Raw genomic sequence first — 14,376 nt, forward strand, 5'->3', positions numbered from 1 at the left:
TCCTTCTAGATGATAATATGAAGAAAGAAAAAAGAATATTAACGAGACCTGGATTGCAGTGGCCAACTGTCTGGAAGCTCCGCGGAGAGAGATCGGAGATTCTTGGCACTGGTTGTAGATCTATAATAGACGGCAGGTAGCGCCAGAACTATAGCCATAATACTTTGAAGATACACAGTTCATACGGCTTGTGAAGATTCCCATATGCGAAATATACTACCAACCGGCAGATCTGCTATGCAGCACTACGATGGCTTGAATACCAATGCTGGTTATATTCGGGTTGACATTAACACTTTTCAGTGATAGATGGTAGGGATACTAGGACATGATCATTCGTAAGAAGAACGAAAACATGCAATAATGATAAGGCCGATCTACAGCTTCTGATACTCCAGTTTTCCTTCCAACTTCTTCGCCTCGGCGACCTTACGGACGGCTCTGTTAAAGTCGTCCTGGCTGATCGCCTCCCGGTAGTCTTTGATCGCAAACAAACCACTATATCCAATGTTAGTTTACAATGAATTTTTTTGATAATGGAACGGCGAGCATACGCTTCTGTAACAACATTGCGAAGATCGGCTCCGTTGAGTCCGTCACTCATCTTCACAACGCTCTCAAAGTCAATATCGCCTTCCAACTTGGTCGAGCTGGCATGAATCTTCAAAATCTCCATACGGCCAACCTCGTTGGGCAGCGGAATCTCGATCTTCCGGTCCAGACGACCCGCACGTAGCAGGGCAGGGTCAAGGGTATCGGGTCGGTTGGTGGCCATGATGATCTTGGTCTTTCCAAGGTAGTCAAAACCATCCAGCTGATTCAGAAGTTCCATCAGTGTCCGCTGAATTTCACGGTCTGCAGAGGTACCCTCCGAAAATCGTCTACCGCCGATAGCGTCGATTTCGTCCATAAAAATAATACAAGGCTCATGTTCCTTGGCATAACCGAACATTTCTCTTATTAACCGTGCGGATTCACCGATGTACTTGTCGACGATAGCGGAAGACACGACTATTTTAAGAGATAATAGGTTAGTAACCAGTATAGACTTTCTGTGACAGATAGAGTGCAGCATACCCTTCAGGAAGTTGGTCTCCAACGAACTTGCCACTGCCCGCGCCAACAATGTCTTTCCGGTTCCTGGAGGTCCATAGAGTAGTACACCCTTAGGTGATTTGATACCTACTCTCTGGAAAAGTTCGGGGTTCTTCAAGGGCAACTCAATCACTTCTCGCAACTCTCTGATCTGGTCGTTCAAACCACCGATTCCTGCAAAGTTGATTTGGCCGGGGTCCTCCAGAGACATGTTGTAAACCATCGGGTCAACCTCACGCGGTAGCATGCGCATAATTGTAAGTGTTGTCATATCGAGAGCGACACGGGTTCCTTGTCTGAGCTTGGCCTTGTCGACCTTGGAACGGCAACCAACAACATATCGGGGTCCGGATGATGCCTTGACGATGACTAAATCAAATGTTAGCTATGCACTATAACTTGTAGAGAAAACAACCGCCTGGAAAGAATGTCCAAGAGTGATATCGCAAATGTGTTAAACATACATCGTTCCTCGTCCAGTTGCTTCAACACTTCTCCGATGATCTGGCCAACACTTTGCAGGGCCTTGATGTTCTCTTCAGAAATGTCAAACTCTCTTTGCAAATCCTTGATACCTAAACGGAGAGTCCTAAGCTTCGCCTCCCATTCGCGGAGCTCCAGTAAGCTCTTCTTGTAATCTTCGAGCGCTTGGTCTCTCTCCGGATCAGCCATGGTGGAGATAGGTAGGGACGGCGTAAGCGAAAGATAGATGGAAGATATAGTTGAATTGCAGCCCAAGCTAGTTAAACGTGTTGGTTGAGTCGATAAAAGGGTAGGAATCCGGGGTACCGTTTGGGCGTATCTGTGACTATTAACTGCGACAAGCTGGATAGCTGTCGAGGAGCTCACGGCCGCGCCCAATGAAGTCACCTGATCCACGGATGAGGCATCACGTGTTATTGCCTTGATAATAAGGCATAAACTACATGACCGATGGAAGGTTCGAGCAGTATGATTTCTGCTGGTTCGTACCGCTTGCTGCATTTGTATCAGAGTACCCTATGCCTCTTATGCCAGTCTGAATTCATCGCACCAAGTCTCGACACAAGAGGGAACGTCCCGATTGGCCATGGGATTTACTGGACTACTGAAGGCCTAGTAGATCATTTTACGTGTGTGCTGTCCAGTGCGGAGTCGTGTAATCTATCCTCAAGGTATATGCGGACAGTCGACCAGCAAGTGAGAGCAAAGCTTGAACAAACATTCTGTCTTCATTTCTAGTATATAAATGGTGCTTTGGAAACAGCAGCAACATAGAGACGCTGTTAGCTTCGTAACATGCGGAGATAACGAGGGCAATTTGGCTATGACCTCTAGGATGTCCGTCATTGATGCGCAGAACTGCCAATTGCTGCGTGAAACAACAATGAGCAGAGTCTAAAACTACTTGTAGGAAGTACATTTCTTAATGCTCCGTGTATACTGGAATAATGGTCATAGACGGAGCAAGTAACCGCACTATCGTACTCAGTGTCTCAAACATTGAGCCGAATACTCACGTGATTGACCGGAGCATATCCTCCATCCGGGCCATTACACAATAGCATCTTCGAGTTTAAAGAGTAAGGTACTCTGGTAACATAAACAACTCTTCCGCCTCAGCCCGAGGGACCCCGGAAGATCTCGCTGGAGAGAATGACGGCAGACGGTCTAAAGGACAAGAGCCCCACCACCGCCTTGGAAAGATTCGGAGACATGCTGGACGAGTTGAAGTGTTTTGCCGACGGAGATAATTATATATTATTAGCTTCTCCTCGTCTTATTCCTTTTTTATTCCCCAGTTTCCTCACTACAACTGAAACTATCCCAAGTCAGGTGAGTTTTTCTCATGTTGCTGATCCCGTGACTACCCCACCATCCCACCCTTCCTTATCACTATCGCGATGATGACAACGATAATGATGATGGGATGGCAATGACAATGATGGTGATTTGACGAGTTATTATGCTTATTTTAAAGGGATTCACTGTGTGATCTCTCCACTATCATAATTGTCCACTCTCATCAACTAATCCCGTCATCTTTCTAATCCTTCCCAATCCACGCTTCCCTTGATTTCTACACCAATTCACTTTTGGGTCATCGGTGAACACGAACATCGCCCGCCTTGGTTGGTCCACACCGAAACAACAAACACCTATATTATATTATATCACCGTTCTCCGTTCTCTTCTCTTTTTTCTCTTCTTCTTTTCTCCTCCAACTGACTGAATATCTTTTCAACCTCAGTACATTCATCATGCCTATCTCCAAGGTTCACGCTCGTTCCATCTACGACTCGCGTGGTAACCCCACCGTCGAGGTCGACATTGTCACCGAGACCGGCCTCCACCGCGCCATTGTTCCCTCCGGTGCCTCTACTGGTTAGTACTTGATTGAATGAGCCTGAAAAAAAGGAAGAGGACGTTTATACTGACGGTTTATAGGCCAGCACGAGGCCCATGAGCTCCGTGACGGTGACAAGGCCAAGTGGCTCGGAAAGGGTGAGTGTCAAAATTTCTGGCTTGAGAACCGTATGGAATTGACAGATTCCATTGAATAGGTGTCACCAAGGCTGTCGCCAACGTCAACGAGAAGATCGGACCTGCTATCATCAAGGAGAACCTTGATGTTAAGGACCAGTCCAAGGTTGACGAGTTCCTGAACAAACTCGACGGCTCGACCAACAAGCAGAACCTTGGTGCCAACGCTGTCCTCGGTGTCAGCTTGGCCGTTGCCAAGGCTGGTGCTGCTGAGAAGGGTGTCCCTCTCTACGCTCACATCTCCGACCTTGCCGGTACCAAGAAGCCCTATGTTCTCCCCGTCCCCTTCCAGAACGTCCTGAACGGTGGTTCCCACGCTGGTGGCCGTCTCGCCTTCCAGGAGTTCATGATTGTCCCTGCGTATGTGGCCCCTGAAGCAAATATCAAGATACGAAAAAGTTTCGTGCGGCTGACTGTAAACTAGTGCTGCTCCCTCGTTCTCTGAGGCCCTCCGCCAGGGTGCTGAGGTCTACCACAAACTCAAGTCTCTCGCCAAGAAGAAGTACGGCCAGTCTGCTGGTAACGTTGGTGACGAGGGTGGTGTTGCCCCCGACATTCAGACTGCCGAGGAGGCTCTCGACCTGATCACCGACGCCATTGAGCAGGCCGGCTACACCGGTCAGGTCAAGATTGCTCTTGATGTCGCCTCCAGCGAGTTCTACAAGACCGACGCCAAGAAGTACGACTTGGATTTCAAGAACCCTGAGAGCGACCCCACCAAGTGGCTCACCTACGAGCAACTTGCCGACCTCTACAAGTCGCTTGCTAGCAAATACCCAATTGTCAGCATTGAGGACCCCTTCGCTGAGGATGACTGGGAGGCCTGGAGCTACTTCTACAAGACCTCCGACTTCCAGATTGTTGGGTACGTTTCCAGGTTCTGAATCCAATTATTCGAGACTAACGTATTCCTAGTGACGACCTGACTGTCACCAATCCCCTCCGTATCAAGAAGGCCATTGAACTCAAGTCTTGCAACGCCCTTCTCCTCAAGGTCAACCAGATCGGTTCTCTCACCGAGTCGATCCAGGCCGCCAAGGACTCCTACACCGACGGCTGGGGTGTCATGGTTTCCCACCGTTCCGGTGAGACTGAAGATGTTACCATCGCCGACATTTCTGTCGGTCTCCGCTCTGGCCAGATCAAGACCGGTGCTCCCTGCCGCTCTGAGCGTCTTGCCAAGCTCAACCAGATCCTCCGTATCGAGGAGGAGCTTGGTTCCAACGCCGTCTACGCCGGCGAGAAGTTCCGCACCGCCGTTAACCTATAAATATTTGTTTCAGGGAGACTCAAGTAAGATGAACGCCGTCCGAGCTGGTGCATGAATCGAAACACTATTGGACACCACGGCCATGGAGGCTAGTCCCTGTGGCTATAAAACAGTTATGATGACGAATTAAGCCAATTTACGCAAGATAGCAAATAATGAATGCCATCTATTCTGGTACCATTCTCTGCCCTGTAGGAGTTCATAGTACTCGTAGTCTTTGTAAGGTCCTCCGTAATCGGAATAGACGGCGAATGAGTCACGTGTGCGACAGTCCCACCACATCCTTATTCCTGAGCGCGATATCAACTTTGCCCACATAAAAATTCCACGGTTTTGTCCTTGTCAACGCCAGGTCCCTGGACGAATACTGTCTTTGCTGTTGGACTCTTGAGCCCACTCATTATTTAGCGCCCAAGAAATTTCTCTTATTTTCATTGCTCAAAATGCCGCCATCGAAGTGGGGTATGTATAGGTCGAGAAGAATCTACAGATTCTCTCTTGGACTTGACCGGATTAACAGGAACAATGACTAACAGTTCTACAGATGACGAGGAGGAGAGCACATCCCCCCCTCCCCCCGTGCTCCCCCGCCGCAACAAGTTTGACGACGAGGAGGAAGAAGAGGTACCCTGATCAAAGACGCCTTCCATTCTCTAGCAGAAGATTAACAATAGAGCAAATAGGTCCTCGACTCCTGGGATGCGGCCGAAGACAGCGATGTAGAGCGCGAAAAAGAAGCCAAAGCCGCCGAAGCCAAAGCCAAAGCCGAAGCCGAAGCCGCCGCAAACAAGAAATCCAAGAACCAACGGATAGAGGAGCACAAGCAGATTCGGCGGAAACAGGCCGAAGAGGAACAGGCCAACGCCGAGAGCGATGAGGATGAGTCCTCACGCCGGGAGCGCTTGCGCCGTACAGAGAAGGACTCTGATCTTGCGCACGCGGAGGATTTGTTCGGTGGAGGTGGGGGTGCGATTGATATTGGGGACGTGGATATGCAGCGGATGAAGAATCGGAGTGCGGCACCCAAGCCGGTTATGGTTTCGGATTCGGCGGATCCGACTAATGCGATTGATCTTTCGGCGATGCCGTTGTTCAAGCCTACGTCCAAGGAGCAGTTTTCTAAAGTTACTTCTACCCTTGGGCCGATGTTGACGGCGCACTCGAAAAAGCCGCACTATGCTCTGTGGGCACAGGATTTCGCCAAGCAGCTGGTCAAGGATCTGCCCTCTGGCGAGATCAAGAAGATCGCCAGTGCCCTGACGACTGCTAGCAACGAGAAGATGCGTGAGGAGCGTGCGGCCGATAAGGGCAACAAGAAGTCGAAGGCTGCGAAGACGAAGGTGTCTTTGGCGGCCTCCAGGGAGGACAAGATTGATTCCAACTACGATAACTACGATGACGGGTTGGGTGATGATGATTTCATGTGATTTGATTGTCATCCTTTCTTCTATGATGCTATGTCTATCTCCTGTCTACTGGAATGGATAGTTTTTGCTCTCTTTGCTTGATATCCATAGCCAGATCCATCCATACATACACGCATATACACATATGATTTTTTTTTCAACCCTATGTTCTACCGTAGACGAGAATAAAGCATTACTTTCAATTCACGAGGGTCAGGGAGAGTATGGAATGTAACAGATTAAAATACGGGAAGATGAAGCACATTGGTACCCTGCTGAGCCGGGAAAGAGAGTGAACGAAAGAAATAAACTCCATTCAGCCCCCTTTCCTCGCCCTCCAAATATCAAACTCCTTCGGCCGACCGAACAAAGTGGAAAAGATAGTGTATGTATGCGCCAGTTTCGAATTTGCCATGCAGCTACCAGCAAGTCCTTCACCCACAAAAAAATTCACTTCGAAGGATCTCGAAAGTCCAAATAGACGAACGCTTGAGGACACAACACGGGCTTTTTGCTATAATAAAGAAAAACGAACCTCCAACTTGCCTCGCCTGTCAAGCTTAGGATTCGGGAGCAGCAGGCTTGGGCTCCTCGCCCTTGTCCTCAGGAGCCGGGGCGGACTCCTCCTCGGGCTTGTCCTCCTTGGCGCCACCCTCGGCCTCGTTGCCGTCAGACGAAGTCCACAAGGTCAGGTTGTCACGCAGAAGCTGCATGATCAGAGTGCTGTCACGGTAGCTCTCTTCGGAGAGAGAGTCGAGCTCAGCAATGGCGTCGTCAAACGCCTGCTTGGCAAGGTGGCAGGCACGGTCGGGCGAGTTCAGAATCTCGTAGTAGAAAACGGAGAAGTTGAGGGCGAGTCCGAGGCGGATGGGATGGGTAGGGGTGAGTTCAGTCTGAGCGACATCGGTGGCGTTCTGATCAATCTGGTCAGTATTGCCCTTTTTGAAGTTCATTATCAAGGAACACATACCTTGTAAGCCTCGTGGGCGGCGGTGGCAGCTTCCTTGCGCTGGCCGCCAGAAGCGAACTCAGCAAGATAACGGTGGTAGTCACCCTTCCTGTTAATCAAGGTTAAATTGGGACCCGATCATATATTGTCCTGTGGACGACTCGACCCTGCTTACATCTTGTGGTAGAAGACCTTGGACTCGCCAGTCTCGGCCTTGGGAATGAGGGCCTCGTCCAAAACGTCGAGGACATCCCCGCAGACGCGCTCGAGTTCCTTCTCGATCTTCAGGCGGTAATCACGGATGATGGTAACGTGCTGCTCAGAGCCCTTGGACTCCTCCTTCTGCTCGATGGAGGAGATGATACGCCAAGAGGCACGGCGGGTGCCGACAACGTTCTTGTACGCAACGGACAGAAGGTTACGTTCATCGACGGTAAGTTCGCCTCCAATCTGATGCAGGAGGTTAGTCAGGGGATGGGACGCGATCCGGTTAAATAGGAGAAACAAGGATAGGGGGAGTAGATTAGACGAAGCAATGTATTGATGCAAAGTTCAAGAGAGACATACGTTGGCGACTTCCTGTGTCACGGTTAGCAATCGTGTTAAACTAGATAGAAAAGGAGTGGACAACTAACCTTCATGTAGGTGACCATTTCTGTCAATCGACACGAGCGATTAGCATATATGAACCCATAAAATCATCCATATTGTAGTTGTTCTCGCATCTTACCATCGTAACGCTCGGCCTGCTCGCAGAGCCTTGCGAGGAAAGTCTTGCTGGAAGACGAAGTTGTTGTCAGTATGATTGTGTCATCTGCGGCTGACGCTCGAATGTTTACCTATCACGCTGCACAGAAAACAAAAGTCAGTTCACGATTCTTTTATAATCAAAACAAAGTAAATGAAGAAGGAGAAAGGGATGTCGCTATAGACATACACCCCTCCCCCTTCTCCATTGACGTCGCGACAGCGGTAACCACGACCACTGTCGAGGGGCTGTTGGGCCAGAACATACCTCAGAAACCATGGTGACTGATTAAAACGGAGGGAAGAAATTAAAGGGGGAGAAAGACACGGATATTGAGACGAGAGGTAGGGAAAAGAACAGAAATGGAGATGAAGAGAGAAGAGACAGTGGGAGAGAGGAAGAGAGAGGATGAAGATCAACTCACTTGGGGGGGAAATCGAGAGTGAGAGCGATGAGGCTAGTTTGTCATGTTTGCACTGTGTTGGTTCCTCAGGCATTAAATTTGTTCTCTTCACTCACACCTCTCCTATCTCTGCTCTCTGCCACACTTGGTTACCCCTAGAGCTTTGCTTCTCTCTCGCTCAATCAAGCATCAACTATTAGTTGCTTTTTTAACGCATCAGAAACGTTGTGTGACTCCATTGTCACGGTCCGGGATTTGGCTCGTATGCTACGACATTCAGGAAGGATCGATCTTAAGATTTCCCGGACCTCTTTAAAGCTACAAGATTCTTAAGATGTTTCATGCCAGTGATAAGTGTACGATATACATGTTCTGACTGGTAGTGACAAGGACATTCACCTACATTTTGCGTTGGGCCGAACACTTCACTTCAGGGCCAGTACAGCTTGGTTTTCCTCTTTGATCTTTCTACACTTTGCATCGTCCAGGAATAACGAAGTGTCACTATGCATCATGCAGCTCTATTTTTCTCACGTTAGTTGCTGGGTTTGAGCGATAGTGTCCGTAGTGTTTGCAGATGAGCTCCAAATCCTGGAATCTGGACTCCCCCAGAAATGGCTAGACTCACATTGGCTTAATCACAGCTTTTGATAAGGATACTGGGAACACAGAATTCATTATGGGAAGCAGCATCTTCTACCAGAGACGTCGATACTACAACCCCTTTCTCAAACAACTGCATATCAAATTACATCTTCAACCCTCTTACAGATGAGGTCGACGAGTAGATCTGAACAGGATGAATTCTCGGTGGGAACACATGCGACATTCCCAATACAGCAATGGATGGATACAGTTGACAACTACGTCCCATGACATGGGGCAGTGTATTTTGCTTGAAAAGCCATTATTGGATAATATTTAGAATGCACATTGAGGCTGAAGAGCTCAAATATATTGTCCAGTATACTACTGCGTATGCAAAGCATCACCGGAGAGCCAGTTCATCTTGCTTTACTATCCCAAGGGTCCAAGGTTAGAGGGAAAACAGCATGATAAGGGTGAAGACATTCGCATATCCGCATGTCCGTGCTTGAAGTTGCTTTTTTTTTTTTTTTTCCACCTACACTAGTCCGTATACTTCGTACAGAAGAATGCTGTGAGAAGTTACCTTGCGGGTGCAAGTTCCAGCTGGTCTTTCCTGTTAATAAGAATGTCGTTTTGAATCTGAAAAAAAAAAAAAAAAAAAAAAAAAAAAAAAAAAAAAAAAAAAAAAAAAAAAAAAGTGAAAAGAAAAAAGTCTAACTCTACGGAATACGCCGCATGGAGCATGTCTATCAAGCACCGGACATAAGGCTGATTTCGGGTGAAACAAAACGAGAAACTGGCGAATGAAGCCTCGTTTTGTCCCTGTTTAGTTAGACCGAATGGGTCTCCGAGCAAGGCACCATTATTTCCAGAGTTGAGTGAAGAGAAGAGCATGAACATCATCATCATCATCATCATCAGTGGTCTCGTGGAAGATGCTAAAATTCTCCTCTTTTGCTCCTCGTCAGCGCTGAAGAGAACCGGAGACAAAGGAAGTCGTCTGTATACTACGTTGTATACAGATCATATATGTACATGGTTCCGAAATGGGGAGTAGACAACATCAGTCGGTGTGACTATGCACGCGCCGCGATAGAAAGCGTAACCAGTATCAGAGCGTTCCTCGACAGCCGGTACTAACCATGCAGACCATAATCCTTGTAGAAACACGCTATTCTGTACCAAACCCAGCCCTGCAGGGCTGTTTCTGACCATAAAGATTCATGGTTGGCTCCAATTAACTTGCATCATTGTGTCTGAATGAACCAAACAACCCCCGAATCATGACTTCGTTATTAATTATCCAATTTCCCGGTCCGGAATCGAGTGGTATTATTTTACAGGTCTTCTTGTATAATTCACTGGTGCTGTGCGGTTTTTCTATTCTGGATCCTTCCGGTGCTGTACCGACATACTGTACCTACTAACTTTCCCCTTCGGCCACTTGGCCGTTCATCGCCCTGTTGTCCTCTCTTTCTCTCTTCCCTTCCTCTTCCTCTCACACCCATCTTCTGAATTCACATTTTCTTTCCCCTTTTTTCTTTCCTTATTTTTTTCCGGCTCGTGTAGCCGCTATGGAGAATTCCTTTCTTTATTCTCCAGCCGAAGTGCTGAAGCACTTTGGTGCTTCGGAGAGCTCCGGTTTATCGCAAAACCAAGTCATTGAGGCTAAAAAGAAATACGGTCCCAATGGTGAGTTTTTGACATTCCTGTTTGAAAAAAATTAATAGATAAGAATGAAGCCAGGGGGGAAATGGTTCAAACTTCGAATGCTGACCAGCTGTTTCCCACTGTTAGCTCTGACCGAAGATCCCCCGACTCCTCTATGGGAGCTTGTTTTGGAACAATTCAAAGACCAGTTGGTCTTGATTCTTTTAGGCTCCGCGGCTATATCTTTTGTTCTGGCTTTGTTTGAAGAAGGCGACGATTGGACAGCGTTTGTTGATCCTGTTGTGGTACGTCTCTTATCGCACATCTGTACTGTTTTTCCGCGGGGAACATTTTGCTAACTCTCCGTGTATCTCTACAGATCCTTACGATCCTTATCCTCAATGCAGTAGTCGGCGTGACCCAGGAAAGCAGCGCGGAGAAGGCCATTGCGGCTCTCCAGGAATACTCAGCAAACGAGGCTAAAGTGATTCGGGACGGTACCGTTCAGCGCATCAAGGCAGAAGATCTGGTTCCCGGAGATATTGTCCAAGTGGCCGTTGGTGACCGTGTACCCGCAGACTGCCGGTTGCTCACAATCCATAGCAACGGATTCCGCGTCGACCAGGCCATTCTGACGGGTGAAAGCGAGAGTGTGTCCAAGGACATTCGTGCGGTCACGGACAAGCAAGCGGTCAAGCAGGATCAGACAAATTTGATTTTCTCAGGAACGACTATCGTCAACGGTCATGCCAATGCTGTCGTTGTCCTTACTGGTGGCTCGACCGCCATTGGTGATATCCATGAGAGCATTACCTCCCAGATCTCGGAGCCTACCCCGCTGAAGCAGAAGCTCAACGATTTCGGTGACATGCTGGCCAAGGTCATTACTGTGATCTGTGTGCTTGTCTGGGTGATTAACGTCGAGCACTTTAACGACCCGGCCTTTGGTGGCTGGACGAAGGGTGCCATCTACTACCTCAAGATTGCTGTCTCGTTGGGTGTGGCTGCCATTCCCGAAGGTCTGGCTGTGGTCATCACTACCTGCTTGGCTTTGGGTACCCGGAAAATGGCCCAGAAAAACGCTGTGGTCCGGTCTCTCCCATCTGTAGAAACTCTGGGTAGCTGTAGCGTTATCTGTTCGGACAAGACGGGAACTCTGACCACCAACCAAATGAGTGTCGAGAAGATGGTATATTTGAACTCGCTTGGCGTCGTGGAGGAAATCGACGTGGAAGGCACGACGTTTGCGCCATTGGGTCAACTCTCACGCAATGGCCAGGCCTTGGACCAGCTTGCTGTCTCCTCATCTACTGTTCGCCAGATGACCCAAGTTATGGCTCTTTGCAACGGATCGACTTTGGCGTACGACACGAAGAGCGGTGCATTCTCCTGCATTGGTGAGCCCACTGAAGGAGCTCTGCGCGCCTTGGTCGAAAAGATCGGCACGGATGACCAGACTACCAACGAAACACTTCTCCGCATGCCAGGCTCTCAGCGACTGCACACCGCGAGCTCGTATTATGGACAGCGTCTTCCCCTCAAAGCCACCTATGAATTCTCTCGGGATCGCAAGAGCATGTCAGTTTTGGTTGGCGATGGCTCGCAGCAGAAGCTTCTTGTCAAGGGTGCCTCGGAATCAATTTTGGAACGCTGCTCGCACATTGTTCTAGGCGAGAACGCATCTCGTTTGAGTCTTACAAAAGAGCACGCGAACACATTGTCGCAACAAGTGGTGGAATATGGCAACCAGGGTCTCCGTGTGATGGCGTTGGCCAGCGTAGATGTGGGCACAAACCCTCTCCTGCATAAGGCCCAGAGCTCAGAAGACTACGTGCAATTGGAGCAGAACATGACTTTGCTTGGTCTCGTCTGCATGCTTGACCCTCCGCGCGTGGAAGTTTCGGATTCCATTAAGAAATGCCGTGAAGCTGGCATTCGGGTCATCGTCATCACTGGAGACAGCCCCAACACTGCTGAGTCCATTTGCCGCCAAATTGGTATTTTTGAAGCGGATGAAGACTTGACTGGCAAGAGCTTCACGGGTCGCCAGTTCGACAGCCTTTCGGAAAGTGAGCAGCTTGAGGCCGTTAAGACGGCGTCTCTGTTCTCGCGCACTGAGCCCAGCCACAAGTCCAAACTGGTCGACCTCCTACAGTCTCTGAACCATGTGGTTGCGATGACTGGTGATGGTGTCAATGATGCTCCCGCCCTGAAGAAATCGGACATTGGTGTGGCTATGGGCACTGGAACTGACGTGGCCAAGTTGGCCGCCGATATGGTTCTGGCTGATGACAACTTTGCAACTATCACCGTCGCAGTCGAGGAGGGCCGGTCCATCTACAGCAACACGCAGCAGTTTATCCGCTACTTGATCTCGTCGAACATTGGTGAAGTCGTGTCTATTTTTTTAACCGCTGCTCTGGGCATGCCGGAAGCCTTGATACCTGTGCAGCTCCTGTGGGTGAACCTGGTTACCGATGGTCTGCCGGCTACTGCTCTGTCGTTCAACCCGCCTGACCACGATGTGATGCGCCGCGCTCCCCGCAAGCGTGACGAGCGTTTGGTTGGCGGCTGGCTTTTGTTCCGGTATATGGTGATTGGCACTTATGTCGGTGCTGCTACTGTGTTCGGCTACGCTTGGTGGTTCCTCTACAACCCGGAGGGTCCGCAGATCTCGTTCTGGCAGTTGGCGCATTTCCACAAGTGCTCCTCCGAGTTCCCGGAGATCGGATGCGCAATGTTCTCGAACGACATGTCCAAGTCTGCGTCGACGGTGTCATTGTCCATCCTGGTGGTTATTGAGATGCTGAATGCCATGAACGGCCTGTCATCGAGTGAATCGCTGCTTACTTTCCCTCTCTGGAAGAACATGATGCTTGTGTATGCGGTCATCATGTCCATGGCCCTGCACTTTGCCATCCTCTATATTCCTTTCTTGCAGGGACTGTTCTCGATTCTGCCGCTGAATGTGATCGAGTGGAAGGCTGTGTTGGCTATCAGTGCGCCTGTCGTTGTCATTGACGAAGTTCTCAAGTTTGTTGAGCGTCGTCTCTACACCCTGCCTGCCAAGGCTTCATCGAAGCCCAAGAAGGCATGAATTATGATTCGATGATGGGAATAGGGGTTGGATGTTTATTTCTTTGTTCTTTGCTTTTTACTTCTCCAATCTTGGATGGGACTTGGGTCCGCCCAATGATGGAAAGATGGACAGGATAGGTGTGATGAACTTGTGGGGTCATATACTATCTGGTTTTGTGTTTTTGCTATCTTAAAAATAGAAACTAACAATGAGAAACGATTTCAATGCAGCAGTCTACAGTGTATTTACTGTCTCATCTGATAAGACCAGTTGCACATCGCCGTGAACATATTTCTGTGCTCTGCTAATAACTCATCTGTGCATTTATTTCCTTACTAGCCTGAGAAACTTTGACACTCTTCCTTGCTGCTACATCATGTCAACCCAATCCTATTACCCCCGAGGCGTCTTCGCCATCGCTTGTACTGCCATCCGCAGCCCGGTCAGCCAGCTCACAATCAAACAAATCCAACATCCTCAGCGTTCCGATAATCTCATAATTGGCGAGATGTCGCCCAGGGCACATCCGCTGCCCGCCCCCATACGGTATCCAGCATTCCGCCAGACCCTCCACACTGAACTTGAACTTGCTATCATCCCACCCCCGCACGAGGAACCGTTAGGGCCAGAACTCGTCCAGCGGGCGCGAGACTGTCCGCGGCCGC

The 14,376-nt window shown here is 49.1% G+C and overlaps 5 protein-coding genes across 5 annotated transcripts; 3 read left to right on the forward strand and 2 right to left on the reverse strand.

Annotated features, from left to right (window-relative positions):
• Positions 1-201: 201 nt before the first annotated feature.
• rpt4 (proteasome regulatory particle base subunit RPT4) lies at positions 202-1,924 on the reverse strand. The gene is made up of 4 exons (XM_040780554.1): positions 1,560-1,924; positions 1,078-1,464; positions 555-1,011; positions 202-498 (listed from the first exon to the last, which is right to left on the reverse strand). The coding sequence occupies exons 1-4, from the start codon at positions 1,765-1,767 to the stop codon at positions 378-380; spliced, it is 1,173 nt and encodes a 390-aa protein (XP_040643166.1). The 5' UTR covers positions 1,768-1,924; the 3' UTR covers positions 202-377.
• A 1,411-nt stretch (positions 1,925-3,335) lies between these two features.
• On the forward strand, positions 3,336-4,888 carry aspf22 (enolase acuN; the record flags this gene model as incomplete). The annotated part of the gene is made up of 5 exons (XM_040783565.1): positions 3,336-3,459; positions 3,523-3,579; positions 3,639-3,978; positions 4,043-4,483; positions 4,534-4,888. 5 exons carry the CDS (start codon positions 3,336-3,338, stop codon positions 4,886-4,888), a joined length of 1,317 nt encoding a protein of 438 aa, XP_040643167.1.
• A 443-nt stretch (positions 4,889-5,331) lies between these two features.
• Positions 5,332-6,315, forward strand: EURHEDRAFT_511710 (eukaryotic translation initiation factor 3 subunit J; the record flags this gene model as incomplete). Its single annotated transcript, XM_040785990.1, has 3 exons — positions 5,332-5,350; positions 5,433-5,512; positions 5,572-6,315. 3 exons carry the CDS (start codon positions 5,332-5,334, stop codon positions 6,313-6,315), a joined length of 843 nt encoding a protein of 280 aa, XP_040643168.1.
• A 539-nt stretch (positions 6,316-6,854) lies between these two features.
• EURHEDRAFT_373418 (14-3-3 adaptor artA-like protein) lies at positions 6,855-8,270 on the reverse strand (the record flags this gene model as incomplete). The annotated part of the gene is made up of 7 exons (XM_040778531.1): positions 6,855-7,208; positions 7,265-7,352; positions 7,419-7,693; positions 7,811-7,822; positions 7,879-7,898; positions 7,974-8,082; positions 8,259-8,270. 7 exons carry the CDS (start codon positions 8,268-8,270, stop codon positions 6,855-6,857), a joined length of 870 nt encoding a protein of 289 aa, XP_040643169.1.
• A 2,286-nt stretch (positions 8,271-10,556) lies between these two features.
• Positions 10,557-13,729, forward strand: EURHEDRAFT_373419 (calcium-transporting ATPase; the record flags this gene model as incomplete). Its single annotated transcript, XM_040778532.1, has 3 exons — positions 10,557-10,674; positions 10,780-10,937; positions 11,012-13,729. 3 exons carry the CDS (start codon positions 10,557-10,559, stop codon positions 13,727-13,729), a joined length of 2,994 nt encoding a protein of 997 aa, XP_040643170.1.
• Positions 13,730-14,376: the final 647 nt, after the last annotated feature.

The sequence above is a fragment of the Aspergillus ruber genome (genome assembly GCF_000600275.1).
Source record: "Aspergillus ruber CBS 135680 unplaced genomic scaffold scaffold00001, whole genome shotgun sequence".
Taxonomy (NCBI): Eukaryota; Fungi; Ascomycota; class Eurotiomycetes; order Eurotiales; family Aspergillaceae; genus Aspergillus; species Aspergillus ruber.

Coding starts and splice junctions, on each gene's coding strand:
- rpt4 (XM_040780554.1), bottom strand. CDS start 1,767: ATGGCTGATCCGGAGAGAGACCAAGCGCTCGAAGATTACAAGAAGAGC. Junction 1,465..1,559: donor GCAACTGGACGAGGAACGAT/GTATGTTTAACA, acceptor CATTTGATTTAG/TCATCGTCAAGGCATCATCC. Junction 1,012..1,077: donor GGAGACCAACTTCCTGAAGG/GTATGCTGCACT, acceptor CTCTTAAAATAG/TCGTGTCTTCCGCTATCGTC.